The sequence below is a fragment of the Perissodus microlepis genome, chromosome 18 (assembly GCF_051167445.1).
Source record: "Perissodus microlepis isolate ML-2025 ecotype Zambia chromosome 18, ASM5116744v1, whole genome shotgun sequence".
Lineage (NCBI taxonomy): Eukaryota > Metazoa > Chordata > Actinopteri > Cichliformes > Cichlidae > Perissodus > Perissodus microlepis.
Window position 1 is genome coordinate 32,608,961 of NC_140478.1, and position 17,341 is coordinate 32,626,301.

At 46.3% G+C, this 17,341-nt stretch overlaps 1 protein-coding gene across 8 annotated transcripts in view; it reads left to right on the forward strand.

Moving 5' to 3' along the window:
* Positions 1-3,079: 3,079 nt before the first annotated feature.
* dlg1b (discs large MAGUK scaffold protein 1b) overlaps positions 3,080-17,341 on the forward strand; it is a 100,385-nt gene continuing 86,123 nt past the window's right edge. For 3 of the 8 annotated variants that reach the window (XM_084912185.1, XM_084912191.1, XM_084912190.1), the window contains exons 1-2: positions 3,080-3,799; positions 7,277-7,408. In XM_084912185.1, the coding sequence (XP_084768311.1) occupies positions 3,781-3,799; positions 7,277-7,408 (151 nt within the window). In that variant the 5' untranslated portion in view covers positions 3,080-3,780. The remainder of the gene's footprint in view (positions 3,800-7,276; positions 7,409-17,341) is intronic. The other 5 variants (XM_084912192.1, XM_084912187.1, XM_084912188.1 and 2 more) reach the window with 3 other exon arrangements.

Sequence of the window (17,341 nt, forward strand, 5' to 3'; positions counted from 1 at the left end):
CCCCCCACCACTCCCCCTGCCAGTGGCGGACTCCCTCAGACATCGGTGCGTTGGTGGTTCTTTGTGTCCGGGGATGGCCGTCCAGGTACCCACCGGCTCACTCCTTGGTGGCTGCTTATCGGGGCCTGGAGCCTGGGGCTCGCTCGGGCCACTTCGGAGGTGGGGTGCCCTCGGCCTCTCGGCCTGGGGCTCGGTCACTCTGGCGCAGCTGGCTGCCGGCGGAGCTCACGGGCGCGTCACTGCAACCCCCCCTGGCTTCTGCTCCGCGGCTGCTGAGTGACCCCTCATCTGGGGCTCTCCTCAGCTCTTTCTGGGATAGTGGCGCGGCTGCCCCTCTGTTGGTCTTCCTTGGTCTCTTGTGTTCTGGGGGCCTCTGGATGTCTGGAGCCTGGATCTCCTCCATACCTGCTTCATGCCCTGGAGGACGGGGCTGTGGCCCCCCACACCCTCTAGCAGATCATTACATGAAGGAACCTTTTAAAAACAAGCGCGTTCATGCTCACAGGTGTACACAAGGGTGCTCACACACACAAACTACACCCTTTTTGGCTCCTACCTCAAAGCACGCTGTGCGCTGTCGATCTTACGTGCTGCACAATAATGTTTAACATTTAGTATTTACTGTGATATTCACATAGATCATCGTGATGTTGTTTATTGTATTGCTCTCGTTTTCTTCTGCTTGTTTTCTTTTTTCTTTCTCAGCAGCTGATCCAGGTGATCGATATTTGTATTTTTTGTCTGTTTGTTTTGTTGGTTTTTGCCCTTTATCCCCGTCCCTCTTCCCCGCTCTTTTTCTTTCCCTCTTTCTTTCTCCCGTTTCTGTCCCGTGTTCAGCAAATGAAAATAAAATAAACAATAAAAGGTGAATCATTTGGTCCATTTGGTAAAGTAAATCCGTTGGGCATCTTTCTTTACCTTTAGACAATAATTCTGATGAAAAAGAGCCAAACGGGACAGGCAAAATAAATAAATAACTGTAAACAATGTCATTATCTTTATATGGAGTGAATTTTAAATATGTATCCAGATATTTTTATGTTTCTGAAACCGTAACAGCAGAGTTCCAGCGCTGTGGGCGAGCAGGTGTATCTGCAGGGATGTGATTGATGTTTTTTATTGTTTCTGGGATGATATCGAACCCACGAGTTGCAGACGTCACACGGAGCAGTGTGATGGTCCTGCAGATGTAAGCTGCTGATTCACTGATGCAGAGAGTGTACACGGGTACGTCAGTGTGCTGCCTGTGCTTCATTACAGTGAACTAAAGCTAAGGAAACACATCATATACATGTGACTCCCTGCAAACATTCCTCTTTGCTTCTTATTGAATCAGGAAGTGCTGTCGCTGTGATGTTAAATGTCCCGTTACCTCAGAGCAGGTCTGGATACAGTGAAGCTGAAGGCTGCCTGATGTCAGCAGATCTCAGAGCTGCTGATAGCCAAACCATCCTTAGCCTGTTCGCTGTTCTTTCTTCAGAAAGCCTTCCATCACGTTGCCTTCTCTCCTTTCTCCCTTTTCTTTTTTGATGCTCTCTTTGGGAAAGCCGTGACTCACAGTGTCCATTAGCACTCAGAGAATAAATTAGCTGTGCTGTAAAGGTCAGTGTGAGTGCGGTGCAGTAAGCCACTGTATGAGCTCAAAGTGGGGTCAGCCTGATGCATTCAGGTTATTTAGGACAAATTACTAAGAAATAAAATAATACAAACAACAGCAAAGTGGGACTTACACTTGACCTCCTCGCCACTGACGCTACAACCACATTAAATATGGACGTAACCCTCTCGGCGTCGTCCACCGGGTTGTTTTGGCAGCTGCCATGTTGTTTGTTTGGACTCAGAAGTGATCGTGTTTGGATCACTCCTGCTGCTGAGCATCGTGTCAACACCTGCAGTTCCTCCAACGTCCACCAGAGGCTCCATCAGTCAGTCCGCATGGAGTCATGTTAAAAACTTACAGCAGAAATAAACGTGTTTACAGCCTGATACAAAACTGTTTCCGTATTTCCCCTTCGTAACACCTGTACTGCCATAACTCACCTGTTTAAATTGTATTAAGTCATAAAATCTGCATTATTGGGGGCGTAGTTTCTTTGATTGACAGCTGGATGGCGACACAGGCTTCACCTCAGCTCACCCCTGACCTGGACCTGTGGACTGTGTTTGGGCAGTTGGAGCATCCATCCACTGTTTTAGCAGCTTCATCAGCTGCGGGAGGGTGGAGCCCGTCGCATCATGTGAAGCACAGGCTGGCTAACGGAGCCTGATGGGGTTGTTAACATGTATGTAAGTGAGCGTACATGTTAGGGAGAACATGCCATCTTCACACAGCATCCATTCATCCTTCTTCTCTGAACTCAGTGAGAACTGAGGGAACGATGAGTGAAACACAGAAACCTGAAGCAGCCGCTGCAGATGCTTCATGCGTCTCTGAGCATCAGTGAGTTCACAGATGCAGGTAAATGGGTCGTCCAATAAGAAGCTGCCCAAACCAAGGTGTGCCACGCCTTCAGAGACTCGTGTGCTAATACAGGAGTGGCTCGATGGACAAAACGCCAGTTTTATCAGGTTATAATTAAACCTTCAACACAAAGGAGACACAGTGAGAGTCCTCTGGGTGTTTTGAATTCTCGTCTCTTATTTCAGCTGATTTATTTTTAATCATTTCTATGATCTACATTTTCTTTATCTCATTGTTTTCTACGTGTGTTTGTTTTCGTTTCTATCTACATCTATTTGGTTTAAATAAAAACAGAAGCCTGACTCTGTGTTTTCATCCATCTGTCCCGCTTTCACCTCCATCTCCTTTCACCTCTCCCTCTGCTTTCCTCAACTTTCACTCCTCTTCCTTCCTCTCTCCTTCTTCTCTCCTTTCTCTCACTTCCCCCCCTTCACAAAGTTTATCCCCCCGCGCCTCCTTCCCTGCCTCCTTCCCTCCTCCCTGACCCTCCTCTTCCTCCTCCTTGGCCTTGTAGGTGAGCTGCATGATTGGGCGGCAGGTCGGAGGGGTAGGCTTTTGGAAATCACATGGTTTACGTTTCCAGCTCCCTGAGTCGCCATTTTGGAGGAAAGTTTGGGAATTTGTAGACCTGGGGAGGTGCTGGAGAGGGAGAGGAGGAGGAGAAGGGAGAAGAAGAAGAAAAGAGGAAAAAGGAAAAAAGAGGGAGGAAGGAGGAGGGATTTCACAGAAGTTTGACACGAATGCACGTCGCAGGCGGGGACACAGCGGAGCGGTGCGGACCAGTGCGGGATAAGTGAGTGTAGGTGTGCCGCCAGCCTGGCTTTGAAGTTTTTTTTTATTTCTGGACGAACCCGCAGAGCTCCGGAGCCGCTCCTCCTCCACCCAGCAGCAGCGGGCAGCTCATGCATGCGCCGCCTGCACAGCAGCGGGTGTTTCCCGGACTTTGGCACACTGCAGGTCCCGCACGGTCCGAGCCAGATCTGCACTTTTCGGAGTCAGCTCCAGAGTCAGCCTGCGCGGTGCACGCCGGCGCATACAGCCTCTCCGGCGGGGAACTACATCTGTGAGAGTCGGTAGCTCAGCGGAGCTTCACTTGTTAGCGGGACTGCTGGCTGAGCCGTCCCCGGAGGCTCGCTGTTGTTGTGCCAGTCTGTCCCCCGACGCTCCGTCCGGAGGGCTTTTGGCTCGGAGGGATTTTCTTCAGCCCTGACTTGGAGCGGTGACAGCGGCGGGTTTATCCGGCGGAACCGCGAACAAAAACCGTCCTGTGTGAGGACTGCATGCGGCTGAGGCGGATCTAGCCGAGCCAGACCACCACCATGCCAGTGAGAAAGAAAGGTAAGCCGCTTTCACTTCACATATTAACTAGCAAGCTAGCAGGCTAGCCGTTCAAACTCCGACTGCTCCTTCGTTTTTAAAGACACACAGGACTCGAACAAACACGGGACACGCAGCGGCTCACACGCCACACGAGCCGAACACGGCCCACACGGCTCGCTTTGGCCCTGCTGAGCTGAGCGGAGCCGTGCCAAGTCAGGTGAAGTCAGTTAAAGTAGGAGCTAGCCGGTTAGCCACTGCTGCTAACCAAGTTGTAAATGGGGCACCTTGTGTGGAGAACTAAAAATAAACTCTAATATGAATAAAATATTCATCTCGTCCTCAGCAGTCAGCACGCGATTTAGGAATATAATGAACTGTAAAAATTTAGAAAAATATTCTGAGTTAGTTTACACGTTATTAACCGTGTATAACTGTACTTTTATCCCGGGAAAAATAAAGATTGTGCCCGGGGCGGTGGAGGCAGTGAGTTAAAGAAAAGCCACTCATTTAACTGAATGAAAGATTCACCTCGTTCCCAGCGCTAAGTGCACATTTCATGAATTAGATTAACTGTAAAAATTTAGAAAAATGTTCTAATTTAGTGAACTCATTCATAAGTACGGAGACCTCCACTTTGATCCCAGGAAAAATAAAGATAATTTCAAAAGCCTTGCAAATGGTGCGTCAAATGCCTCCTAATTATCCATAGTAATTATGTTTAGCCTCCCTCAGTATGAAAAGACAAGAAACATTTTAATGATCGTTTTTTTCTGCAAACTGCAAAAACAAACCTAAACTGTGCCATCAGTGTGGATGAGTCACTGCACAAAGTATTCAGTGTTTCAGTGTTTCAGTCACTGCAGTTCACGTACAGCCCAGTCTGAGCTCAGGTGGGCTGCACCAGCAAAACCACTGCAGTTTAAAAAACGTCTAAATGTTCCTTTTATTCAGTGTAAAAGCCTGAACTATAAAGACATCACTGCTGTATTTGTCCCTCTGCATTAAAAACCTTCACAGGTGGAGATTTTCTAAGCAAACAGCAGCATTTTGTGCCTTTAAACAAATATTTAAATATAGAAATATTAAATCCACACACACCCACTCCTGAGTGAAACTGACACGGACATAAAACGTGTGTTTTATTGGAAAGTGTGAGCTGTTAATCACTCCACTGTCTTGAATAGGACCCGTGCCCATTCTGGTCCTCGGGCCACATATTTGACAAACCTCATGCAGCTGAAGGACGGAGAAAGACATCAGCTGATACTTAAATGAAGTCTTTTAAAGTTGGCAGCTTCCATTGTAGCTCACACCACATAACGCACCAGCGTTCACCATCATGTATTTAAGCTCCACGTTTTAGCGCTCACAGCGACGTGCGCAGATATGTTGATTTGGGTCAAACCTCAAAGACCGACACAAGCAGAGAGAATTTAATTTAAAGCTGTTAATTGGCTGAGGAAATTTTCTGCTGTTTAGAAACTGACATGTGGGCTGTGAGGTCAGCTGTGAGGTCAGCGTATCAGGCATCAGGTCAGCTGAGGGTTTGTAGGCCGTCACAATCTCCGTCTCAAACTTTCACTTCCTAATAAACCAGAAGTGAAGACGGAGGAGTGTGATATTAAATGTCTTCTGCGCTGTGACACAAATCGCCTGGTTTATGTTGTATTAAAAGTTCATACTTTCAATTAATGTGGCTTTTAAAATGAGATCTGTGGTTTTCCACCTCAGCTACAGTGTTACACCTTCTAACTCAGGCGTGTGTGCAGGTTCTCAGCAGCCCTTGAAAAGCTTTATTTCTTCTTTGATTCGAGAGGTCTTCATTCAGTGAAACATTCGCTCCGAGCTCGAGTTCAGCTGGACTTAGACGGTTTTTGGCGCTTTGTGAACGTAGACTTGGTTCCTTCCTGGACGTTATCAGTGAACAGGACCCCGAGGCTTTGTGTTTCGGGCAGTTTAATGCTGGCAGGGTGTGATCTCCGAGACACACTTTGGCAGATATCAGGATCGTTACAGACACTCGAACATTTGTGAGCGAGGGGACATTTATCGACGTCGTGGCCGACGTGTTTCTTTCATCACGTCACTTTCGTGATGGCTGAATGTTCAAACGCGTATCGATGAAGAGCCGAAGCCTTAAAACCGTTCAGTCACACAGGCCTGGAGACGGGAAAAAATAGTATTCCTAAACTGACCAATCCAACGTGACGAAGCAACCACAACCATGTTTCCGGTGCAGCGTCCTCTCTGTGACCGACTGCGACACCAGCGGCCTCCTGCCAGCATTTCCAGCTCCACGTTGTTTTATGGTTTTGATGGTTTTATGTCTTAGTTGGAGTTTTCTCTGCTGGTTCCAGCGTGAGCCGAAGGATTCAGGCTTCTTGCCTAAATTAAGCTTGAAACAACAATAATGAAACCAAGACCAGAAGCAGGACGCAGCGAACTGCCAATTCATCTAAATCAGTGCTGACGGAGGCGAGAGGCCCAACGCGCCGCCTCCTCGGGCTTTGTGTGTTTTATTTACAGGCGAGACTCACAGCCAATCAGCAGCAGGCATGAATCGAAGTGAGAGAGCAGGTTAATGATGGTAGAAACAACAATCTGATGGTAAATGTGTCGCTGTGTGCATAACTGTCCAGGAAGCATCAGTTTTTTAATAAAATGCATCTGTCTGTGTGAGGTTCTTCTGTCCTGTAAATGATCCAGTTAATTAGAAGTCGTAAGAGTCACATGACATCGCTCAACAATAACGAGCTCGGTAGATTCCTTCAGGTTCTGACTTCCTGAAACTCGGCGCCGAGCCGACGCTCTCGCTGCCGTGCTGCAGTCACGCACTGACCTTTATTTAAAGCTGATTCACCAACAAGTAAATCAGCAGAAATGTGACCATCAAACAGAGTTACAGTCAAAGTCCTGAATCTTCTCCACGTCCAGCGATGTTACGCTGTTTGCATGTCTGTGATCGATCGGTGTTATTGGACGATGATCTGCATTAAAATGATCTTTAGTTGAAGCCTCGAATTTAAAACAAAGTTCTGAATGAAGCCTTCGGGTCATGATTTGAGTCGACTTTCTATTTACTACTTTCAGCTTAATCATTTTATCAGATTTGCTTCGGTCTGAATGTGACTGTCAGCAGCAGACATGTAGTAAATCTGTCCTTAATGCTTCCCTCTGAGCCGAGCCTGATACTCTGACCTTTATACTTATCCGCTGGGGAGAGGCCTCTTTAACTTCATTTATACTCCTTTAAAACCTGCCCGCAGTCTTAAACGCATGCATGTTTGGATTTTTAAAGTAGTATTTCCATCTCCCGGTGCGTGCCTGCTGCCAGTGCAGCTCAGCGTTTCAGCACAGAGGGATTATTTGTGCCCGTCTGACGGTTTGAAGCGGCCCTCTGCTGCCATCTCGTCTCAGATCAGTCCTCGTTAGTCGCTGAGCCTCGGCTCTGTCGTGTCCCCGGCTCACCTCTCGCTGATTCCTCCTGTTGTACAGACGCACAGCGAGCGCTGCAGCTGCTGGAGCAGTACCGGGCCAAGCTGAACCACACCGAGGACCGGCAGCTCCGACACTCCATCCAGAGGGTCATCGACATCTTCCAGAGCAATCTCTTCCAGGCTCTCATAGGTACGGTCGCCTCTCTGACCCACAGAACACCTCACACACGGTTAGCACACATCCTGGAAACAGGACGTCTCTAGTCCTGGAACATAACCCTGGAAAATAAGGACCTGGCCTGATAAAGGTTTCACATCACAAGAAGCAGTCTTTGCACTTCAGCAGTTTGTCACAATCTTGACATGAGAACACTGAGCTTATCTGTAGGTGACACAACCACAGAGTTATTTAACCCTTTAAGCCCATCGGAGCGTGCACGCTCCCATTTGTGTACACAGCACATAAGCCAGCGCAATCATTTTTTTTTTTTGCATATGAAACCGGAGGAGTTGTACTTGCATAACATGCATTCAACTTGTCCCAGGTCGCAGTTTCCTTTTACGTATGACTTTGCAAAAATCGCATAAAAAGCGCTTGTGACATCAAAAACATCACAATCCAGAAGCGCCCTGCTGATCCCATCAGCTGTTCATTTTTTTTTTTGCTTTTAAATTGCACTGTTGGAAACGGTTTATTTTGATGCACATGCTGTTTTTATGTTTTGTTTTTTTTTTGCAAATTGTGCACAATAATGTTTATTTTAGTTTTTGCTGCAGTTTCTAAAAATGAGTTTGCCTCAAAAATGAAACTATGAAGATGCTCAAAATAAATTTCCTGTGGTTGGAAACTATTTTGTGCAACGTTTGCATTTACAGGTTTGAGGGATAAAGCTCTGAAGTTTCTGTAAGGAGAACGATTTTCAATTTTGTTGTAGTTTATTGCACTTTTTTGCAATTTATCTAGTTACTGGTGGACTTAATCCTTACATCTTATTAAACTTTCCGATATAACGGTTGTAGTAATGTATAACATTACTCCCAAAATGCGCCCAAAAATGTCTCTACAGCATCTAAAAATATAAAGATGAGCTCTGGTGGACCTGGGTCTATGGTGGGCTCCCATAATCCAGACCAAACCTGGGAAGAGTTTTGGGGTATTTTTGGTATTTCTTGTTCACATGTTGTGTAAAAATGTGTGTTTACATCATGGATCTGAAGATGTTTCAGTGTCTATTTGCCATCTGATGTGTCATCAATCCTTTAATATTATTGTTATCATTATTATGATGATGATGTTATGAAGGCACTTGTGCCATGTTCATTGTCCTCCTCAGTGTCAGTGAGAGCTGTTTGATGAGTCACGCTGAGGTTTCCACTAACAAAGAGCTTTTAAAGGATTTGTTATTTTGCGTTTTATTAAGTGAACAAATATAAAACAGCTGAGTCGGTCTGTGAGGACCTGACATCATGTCTCTGTATGTTTTTGGCTGCATGGCAGCGCACAGCGGAGCAGACTGTTATTGACGGCGACGTTTCCCTGAGCTCTGATTCGGCTCTGCGGGTGTAAGTCAGAGACAGAACGACACGGACGGGAGGAGCAAAGCAACAATGCAGATCAGTGTTGGGTCCTTGCAGCATCGTTTGCACATGTGCAGCTCGTTCATGTCCATGTCAGCTGGCCTGCAGTTAAATGAACGCGCTGCGGAAAGTAGACTCAAAACATTACACACGAATGAAATGTGAGCCACACGTGAACAGCATCCCTCACACACTGCGTCTGATTGGACCGCTCTGACCACGTCCACGTAACCAGAGTTGGTTTTTTGAGCTCTAATGTGGAGAAAACCACTAATTAAATCCTTTATTTAAAGTCAAATATCACACGATAATTATCACTGAAGCGATAATGTGCTTCCACCTCCAGGTGACCTCTGACCTCGTCACGTTTGTGGGTCTGTAGGGTAGAAACGGCCTCGTGACTCGTGGCTGTCTCTGCTGTGAGGCGTCACAGTGGGGCGAGAGGCCGTAAAGTTCGTGTTTGTGTGCAGAGCTGTTTTCTGTAGACTCGCACAGTTTTACTGGATCAGGGTCATCATATATCAGCTCTGCATTGTTGCTAATTTACCACCTTAACAAGCTGACCTGCAACACTTTAGCTGCGACTAAACCCTGAAAACTGGGTGCTGACAGCCGAGTGCAGTCTGAGACGTGTCCACATTCGTTTCATCCTGACATTATGCAAAGCGATGAAGCAAATCAAACAGACTGATACTGCACTGAAACCTTATCGGCTAATAAGATGTTTATGCTTATTGTGTCATCAGCTTTGTGCTGATAAATCTTCAACTGTGTGATGAAGAGCTTAAAGACTGATTTCAGTCCTCCTCTGATGACCCGTGTGAAAGAATCGCGGCGACATCGTCGCTTTTGGCTCCAAAACAATAACTCTCTGTGCTGAGGGAACATTTTTTATTTTTTGTTACAAAACTTGTATTTTGCCTCGTTTGAAAGGCACCTCTGTCCATCACAGAGCTGCTCCTTCACCTCTCCCAAAAAGTCCACGTGCGCTCGTGGTTCAGTTTGGCTCGAGGTGATGAAAATAGCCTTTGATTAAAAAAAAAAAATCCATGTAGAGAAAGTGAAAGCTGTGAAATGTGCCCGACTCCCTGCGTCCTGCCCTCAGGGTCATCTGGGTTCCCTCTAATTTTCGAGGAGATCCTGTTAAACTAAACCAAACCTGCTTTTTGTCCGTCCGTTTTCCACGGAGTCACATCCTGATACTCGGAGCCAACTCGGCCGGAGCAGCAGGAGCTCAGCTCTGAGTGACCGAGCCCAGACACACAACACAGATCACAGTTAATACAACCTGGTTTTGGTTCTTGAGCAGCTTCTGTCCACAGTCCGAACATCAAAGTTTAGGTTGACCATCTCACACCGACGCCTCCTCCGTCCATCCAGCATGGATGAACCCAGTGTGTGTGTGTGTGTGTGTGTGTGTGTGTGTGTGTGTGTGTGTGCGTGTGCGCGCGCGTGTCACGTCTTTCACAGGGACGCCAGGTTGACGTGACTCACAAGCTTCACATAATCAGCTGGCAGCTGTCAGGCTGTGATAACTCGGCTGAGCTCCTAACGAGCTCCTGGCCGTGGACGTGTTTCTCCACAGTGCACCAGCGTGTCGGCCTCTGCTGTGAATATCGATTTGTTTTCCTGCAGACGGTCGTTTCTCAGTTTCATTGAGAAAAACAACAAATCTGTTATTTAACTGTTCGCCTCTCCTCTGTAATTACGGCGAAGCAGAAGTCACCCTGCAGGTTTGCAGATGTCTGCGTTTCTCTGATGTTCTGCCAGCGTCACGTTTCTCTGATTGGCTGTCGCCTCGCTGCCGGCTAACGGGACTCTCCGAGTAAACGCAGAAGCAGCTGCAGGGTTAACGGACGCCGAGCAGCAGGAATGTGGTCGGATGTGTTTGAGTTTCCCAGGAACGACTCGCTGAAAGACTCAAACACTGAGTGTGTGTTTGTGTCCCGGGACTCGCCAACAACAGGAAGTCTTTCTGAACGTTCGCTTTAACTTTTTAAACTTTCAGGTGTCGGTGCTGCCTTTCTGTCGGCTCACACGGCTCTGAGTGAGCAGGAGCAAGCTGTTTGTAGAGGTCACCCTCAGTGTCCCGCTGCTGCATCAGTTTGGAAAGCTCATTATCATACAACAGCAGACACAAGCGTTCAGGTTTGAAGCCGAGCATCACCATCTTTGTGTCACGAGGGAAAGAAAACTGTCACAGATTACAGATTATAGTCTATCGTTCCTCCTCCGTGTTTCCTCCTTTTATCAGCAGGAAGCTGAAATGCTGTCGTGTGATTGGCGTAAATATTCCTCAAGTATAATTCGAGCACGGCGGCTCGTTTCCTTCAGTCCTGCGTGTCCTGCAGCTCCGCTCTGTCTTCATCACTAATACATGAGTGGAGATCATCAGTGGCCTGGATCCTGCCTTCCTGCGTCCTCCACCTGCACGTTTGCTCTGCAGCTTACAGCAGAGTCACGCCACGCTCACGACTTTCTCATTCAGTGGGTGGAGGTGGTCTCGTCGCTGCTGGATGCTCATCGTGCGATCACCTCCAGCTCCTCTGAGGATGTTTGTGTTCAGGTGTGAAGCAGAGGCCGAGTCTGTGGTCGTGGTTTCAGTCTGAAAAGGGTGGAGTCCCTGCTCCAGGGCAGGGATGAGCTGCTGCCTCAGGTAGAGGCGGCTTGGTGGACGCTCTCCTGATCCGCTGTGATTAAGACAGAACTGAGTGTGAAGGCAGAGGTGCTGATTTCATGGTCGATGTTCCTAAAGAGAAGGAAATAATGGCCGGTGTTAGAGGCAGAAATGAGCTCGTGTTCTTAGAGATGAGCTGAACAGGAGCCTGTTAAGGTGGACTGACTGAGATTATGTGTCCTGTATGTCGCGTGCACGTCCAGAGGAGCTGGAAGATGTGGCTGATTAGATGGATGTTTGAGTCTTTATGGTATCAGAAGAGTTTTTCTCGTCTTCATGTGACTCGTTTGAAACCCGCCTCATCTTGTGATGAACTCCAGCTCCTCCGTCATGCAGCTGGTGGTCCTCGTTCTGCTCGGTGTAGCGGCTCACCAACTAGCGCCTGCTGCAGGCAGAGAAGAAGAGAGGGTAATGGTCCCAGTCCAAGAAGGTGGAGCTGAGCACGCCCAGCCATGGAGCGAGACTCTGAAGAGGAACCTGAATCACATCGAGGATCAACCAACCAGAGACCGGCCGAGACTGCTGGGACAGGCAAACACTAGACAGGAAGTGCAGGGCTAGAATGACTAAGGGCTGAACCTTCAAAATAAGAGCGAGGAGATGACATCATTCTGTTGCTTGGATATAAAAATAGGAAGTGAAATGTAAACTGTGGTAGACGATGGCTGGACGAGCAGCCCGAGTAAAGTCTGTTTGTATGAAACATCTTATCTGTGACACAAAGTGAGCTGCTGAGTATTTGAGGATTAAACCTGTGACGTGTTTTTGTTGGTCCTCCGTCACACTTCCTCTAATCTTAGCTCTTTGTTTTGGCTCAGAAATAATTCCTGCCGGCGTTTTCCACACTCACGGGTCTTTGTGGGGTCTCGGTCACGCACACAAGCACCAAAGGTTTCCACATATTCAAGTCTGTGTTATCGTACTTCAAAGGAAATTAATTCATTTTTTCTTATTTATGGTAAAAAATGTGATTCGTGCTGCAGTAAACGAAGCCCTGCTTTGAATGATTAAAATATTTCCCGCTGATTTTCCTGTTGGGGGAACGCCGACGTTTCCCCCGACGACGGCTCGGTTTTGATCTGGTTTCAGATCGATAAGCGCGGAGCCGAACGGATGGCGTGTTGCTGACAGACGTTCTCCGTCTCCGCTCTTTATCTTCATCAGATTATGGCAGCTGCAGCTTATTAATGTTGATTCTCCGAGTTTCATGCAAAGCGCCTGTTTAATGAGCTTTCTGCAAGCCGCACTGATCAAAGTTAATTTGTAATTTTAAAGACGAAACATTTTGTTTGGAGAAGTCTTCACCACTGAGACCATCGTGCAAAAATAATTGGACCCAGCTGTATTCATTACGTTTTTTTCTGACTGACATTAATATTTAGGTGGTGTGGAAGGATACTGGTGTAGTAGATACGTAGAAAAACGTCGAGTCAGACTCTTTATATCAGGACTGGTTTTAATCATTTTAATAGTTTGTTTTTTAGTATTTATTTATCTATTTATGTGTGTTTTATGAAGGGGGTTGTAAAGATTTCCTTTTGGGACATCGGGGCTGACGTGAGATGCTCTGTGGGTCGGTGTGTGGTCTGTGTTTTGTCCATCTTTCCTCTGATTGGCTGCCCCTCGTAAACAAAGGATTTGAAGAGCGGGTTGGTGAGGCGACTTAAAGGGGCCGTCACCTGTTCATTTGCAGCTTCATATTTGTCTTCTTGGACACTCCTAGGGTAGCTTTGCATGATTTACAACTCAAAATAATCATTTTTTGTCTTATACTGGGCAGCCCATCAGTTCATCCCTACATTTAAGCTAACTTTATTCTCATTGGCTGCCCCTCGTAAGAATGTGGATGGGGCTTCTGAGGTGAGCTTTGCCTCGCCTCATCATTAGAAGCTTGAACATTCCCGTGAGAACAGCAGATACGTGACGGGAAGACGAGAAAACTGTGCGTCGACAAAAGGCTGCAGCTTTGCTCAGCGCATGAATCCCAGTATAGAAGACGTACGCCTGCGCCGCGGTTTTAAATTACAGCGGCTCGAGCAGAATTATAACCCGGTATGATCTTATAATCCACAGAGAGGTCAAATGCTAGATCAGGAGCTGCAGTGTTGGATTAACACTCACTGTGCTGCTGAAAGAGTTTTCTAACGTGGCTTTTTACAGGGAATTTCCTCAACTTATAAATAAATAAATGAGTGGAGAACAATGGGGCGGGTGGTGGGGGGCACGGGGATGTCTGGCAGGGAGTTTTGGGTCCTGTGCAGGGAAGCATCTCACTAACCGACCCCCACTGAAGACCTGCAGGCATCACGTCCTCCACAGACAGAGTTGTACTTCCTCTTTGGGACGTCTAGACCAAAACACTTAATTTTTCTCTACAAGGGCCTGATATCCACTTACAAGGACATTATGCTGCCACTGTGCTATCAAAATTTAAAACCAATGTCCTCATATGTGGATCTCAGGTAATTCTTTGTTTTGACATTCATCAGGTCCCAATCAGCCCAAATAGCAAAGGAAAAATAAATATGCATGCCATGAAAGAGTTCAGGTCTTAGGAGGTTAACGCTCTGTCATCCACAGCAGCGAGTGAGTTTGGACAGAGTCAAAGCTGCTGCAAAGAGGTGCGTTTGATTCATAACACAGCACGAAGGGAATGAGGAGCAAGAAAATAAGTCAGTTTGTCTGGATTGTTTTGCTAATCTTCAGAAGGAAAATAGTCATTGCATGTAGCAGTCATGTTTGTGGAAGTAACGTTAGCATGTGTCACGTGACCTCAGCATCATACAGACTTCCTGTGATGTCGTCTGTGCAGCGCGATGAGGAAACCTCGTGTTAATGAATAAAACTACCGCCGTGGGTTTCAGTCGTTCTCGACTCTTAACGCCGTTTCCTGTTTTCCTGCGGTGCTTTAGCATCGGTCAGAGAATCGGCTCCACCTGCCGTTTGCCTTCATCAACCAATCACCTCTCATTCAAGCAGCTGCGGGCCAATGAAACGAGTGCCTGCATTTGAGCTGGAGTTTACATTTAGAAGCTGAACTCTGGGGTGGCACGGTTCCCCCCCCTTTGGTGGTCCTCCTCGGGTCCTTGTACTCTGGGGCCTCTGGATATCTGGGGCCTGGATCTCCTCCATACCTGCTTCATACCCTGGTGGACGGGGCTATGGCTCCCACACTCCCTAGCAGATCGTTACATGGAGAAACCTTTGGAATACAAGCGTGCTGATCCACACAGGTGTGCACACAGGTGTACACACGGGTGTTCACAGACGCGGACTACACCTTTCTTGGCTGCTGCCTCAAAGCACATTGTGCGCTGTCTATCTTGCGTGCTGCACAATATCGTTTATTATTTAGTATCTACTGTTATCTACTGCTAGCTAGTTTATTGTGATGGTGCTGTTTTTATTATGTTGCTCTTTGTTGTTTGCTTTCTCTTCTGTTTTTTTTCTCCATACAGGTGATCCAGGTGTTTTGTTTTTCTTTCTTTCTTCCCCCCCTTCTCACCGTCTCTTCTCCCCTCTGGTTTTCTTTCTCTCCCTCTTTCTTTCATTCTTTCTCCCTGTCCTATCCCCCAGTCATGTCTGTCCCGTTTGTAGCAACCGAAAATACAATAAATTCATAATTATAATAAAGGTCAATCAAATGGACCAATATGGCAAGGCCATGATGATCCACTTGGTAAAATAAATCCGCTTGGCATCTTTCTTGGCCTTAAGACAACAATTCTGACGGCTAAAGATCCAAACGGGACAAAAAAAAAGAAAAAAGAAGCTGAACTCTGTCGTCGTGACTCATGACTTTAAATAATAATCACCTTCATCCGTCTGACTGACGCTGCCGAGCTTCTTCCCAAACTCCTTCCTCTGGCTCTGCGTGCCCGAGGCCTGGGCGTGTTTGTCACGCTCACCCTGACGTCCCAGCATCCCTGATGAAAAATAGATTTCTGCCACACAGTTTTCCAATCTGCCAACCCCCCCTTCACCAAAAGGAGACGTGTGCAGCAGGCCGAGCATGGTGTAATCCCTCTGTGGACACGACGATTACCCCCGGTCCATAATCCACCCCCACCCCCGCCGCCGCCGATTTGCAGAGAGCGCGAGCCGCCAGCTTCAGTTTGTTTTCCTTCTCATTCTCTCTGTTCAGACCGGCTTGATTCCTCTGTCAGAAACAGATGGCGTCCCACGAATCTTTTCAATTTAATAAATCAACATCGGGTTTTCAGCCCAGAAGATTTGGATGTTATTCTGCTAATTGCTGCCGCTCTGAACTCGGCTGCTTTTGGCTGCCCCAGAATTTAGGTTTCGAGCGCTGAAGGTCAACTCATAATGCGACTCATAATTATTGTAATTAAACCAAGATATTCCCGCCTCAGAAAGGCTCAGGTGGAAGGAAAAGCATCCAACTTGTGTCACGTTATAAGATGTAAACTGTGGATTTTCTGATTGTTTCTGAGTATTTCACAAACTGGAAGATGGAGCTTTGACAGACCAAAACTAAAGTAACTTAACCTACCAACCACTGTAGGAAGGTGAACCATGACAGTAGGCCGGGGCAGTGAGATGTGCTGACTGTAGTTTTTTAACAGTGTGAAGTCACTCGCACTCACGTTCCCAACAACACTGCACAGATTTTTGTTTCCTGGACTTTGATTAAATAGATTAAAAACTGTTAAACTGGAAACATTTTAAATGCATCTTCTGTATTTTTATAACTGACGTGAGTTAACCCTTTAAGACCTTAAGAGCTTATCTTTATATTCTTTATATTTTTACATGCTGCAGAGCCATTTGTGGGAGTATTTTAAGTAGCTATACAGCAATGCAACCGTTATAGCCCAAATTTTGATAATATGTGTGCATTAAGTCTATAATAACTACATAAAGAGCAATAAACTACAGAAAATTTTAAAATCTTTTTTGTTTTGGGGTTTTTTTTACACATATTTCTAGTTAGAGACATTTTAAGAGGTTTATCCCTCAAAACTTTAAATACAAAAAAGTTGCACAAAATAGTTTCTAACAACAGGAAATTTATTTTGAGTGTTTTCATAGTTTTATTTTTGAGAATAAAATAAATATTATAATGCAAATTTGCCAAAAAACAGCAACACAAATAAACTATTTCCAGCAGTGCAATTTGAGTTCCAAGCATCACAGAAACTTCAGAAAAGCATGAAGTCAACATGACTTTTAAAAACACCAGTACAGGCTTATGAGGCCGCGAAGGTTAAAAAACTACGTCACTTCCGGTTCAGCCAGGTGATGGCGGACATGCGACAGGTCCAACGTAGGAAATGTTTTGAACAGCTGATCGGATCAGCAAAGCGTGTTTCTGGAATATTCTGTTTTTGTTGCTGCGAGTGGTTTTTATGCTGTTTTTGGGAAGCTATGTGTGGAAGGAAACCGTGACTGAGAACAAGCTGAGGGCATAAGATGTAAGTACAACTCCTCCGGTTTCATGTGCAAAAGAAATCATTGCGTTAGCTCACGCGGTTCCGGTTCTACGGGGATTTAAAAATAGTTACGCAAAACGGAGCGTGCCCGCTGGACCGGCTTTAAAGGGTTAATGTCGGGTTTGCTTTCATCTTTGCATTGATGATATTTTAGGTTCCCTCCAGGAAAAAGTGGTTTTACGTTTGGGTTGATGTTCTGCTGTCTGAGTCATCGATCCGGGAATGTTTGGACAGATTGTGGCATAGCAGGATTTGGCAACATCGGAGACCTGGTGTCCTCGCAGATGCAAAACAACCTGAAATAAGAAATGTTTGTACAACTTTGAGTGAATGTGGAGCTGCTGAGTTTCTGCCTGTGAACGGTTGGTCATTGTGCCCTCCTCATTTAAATCCTGAGGAAGTTCAGCGCTGGTGT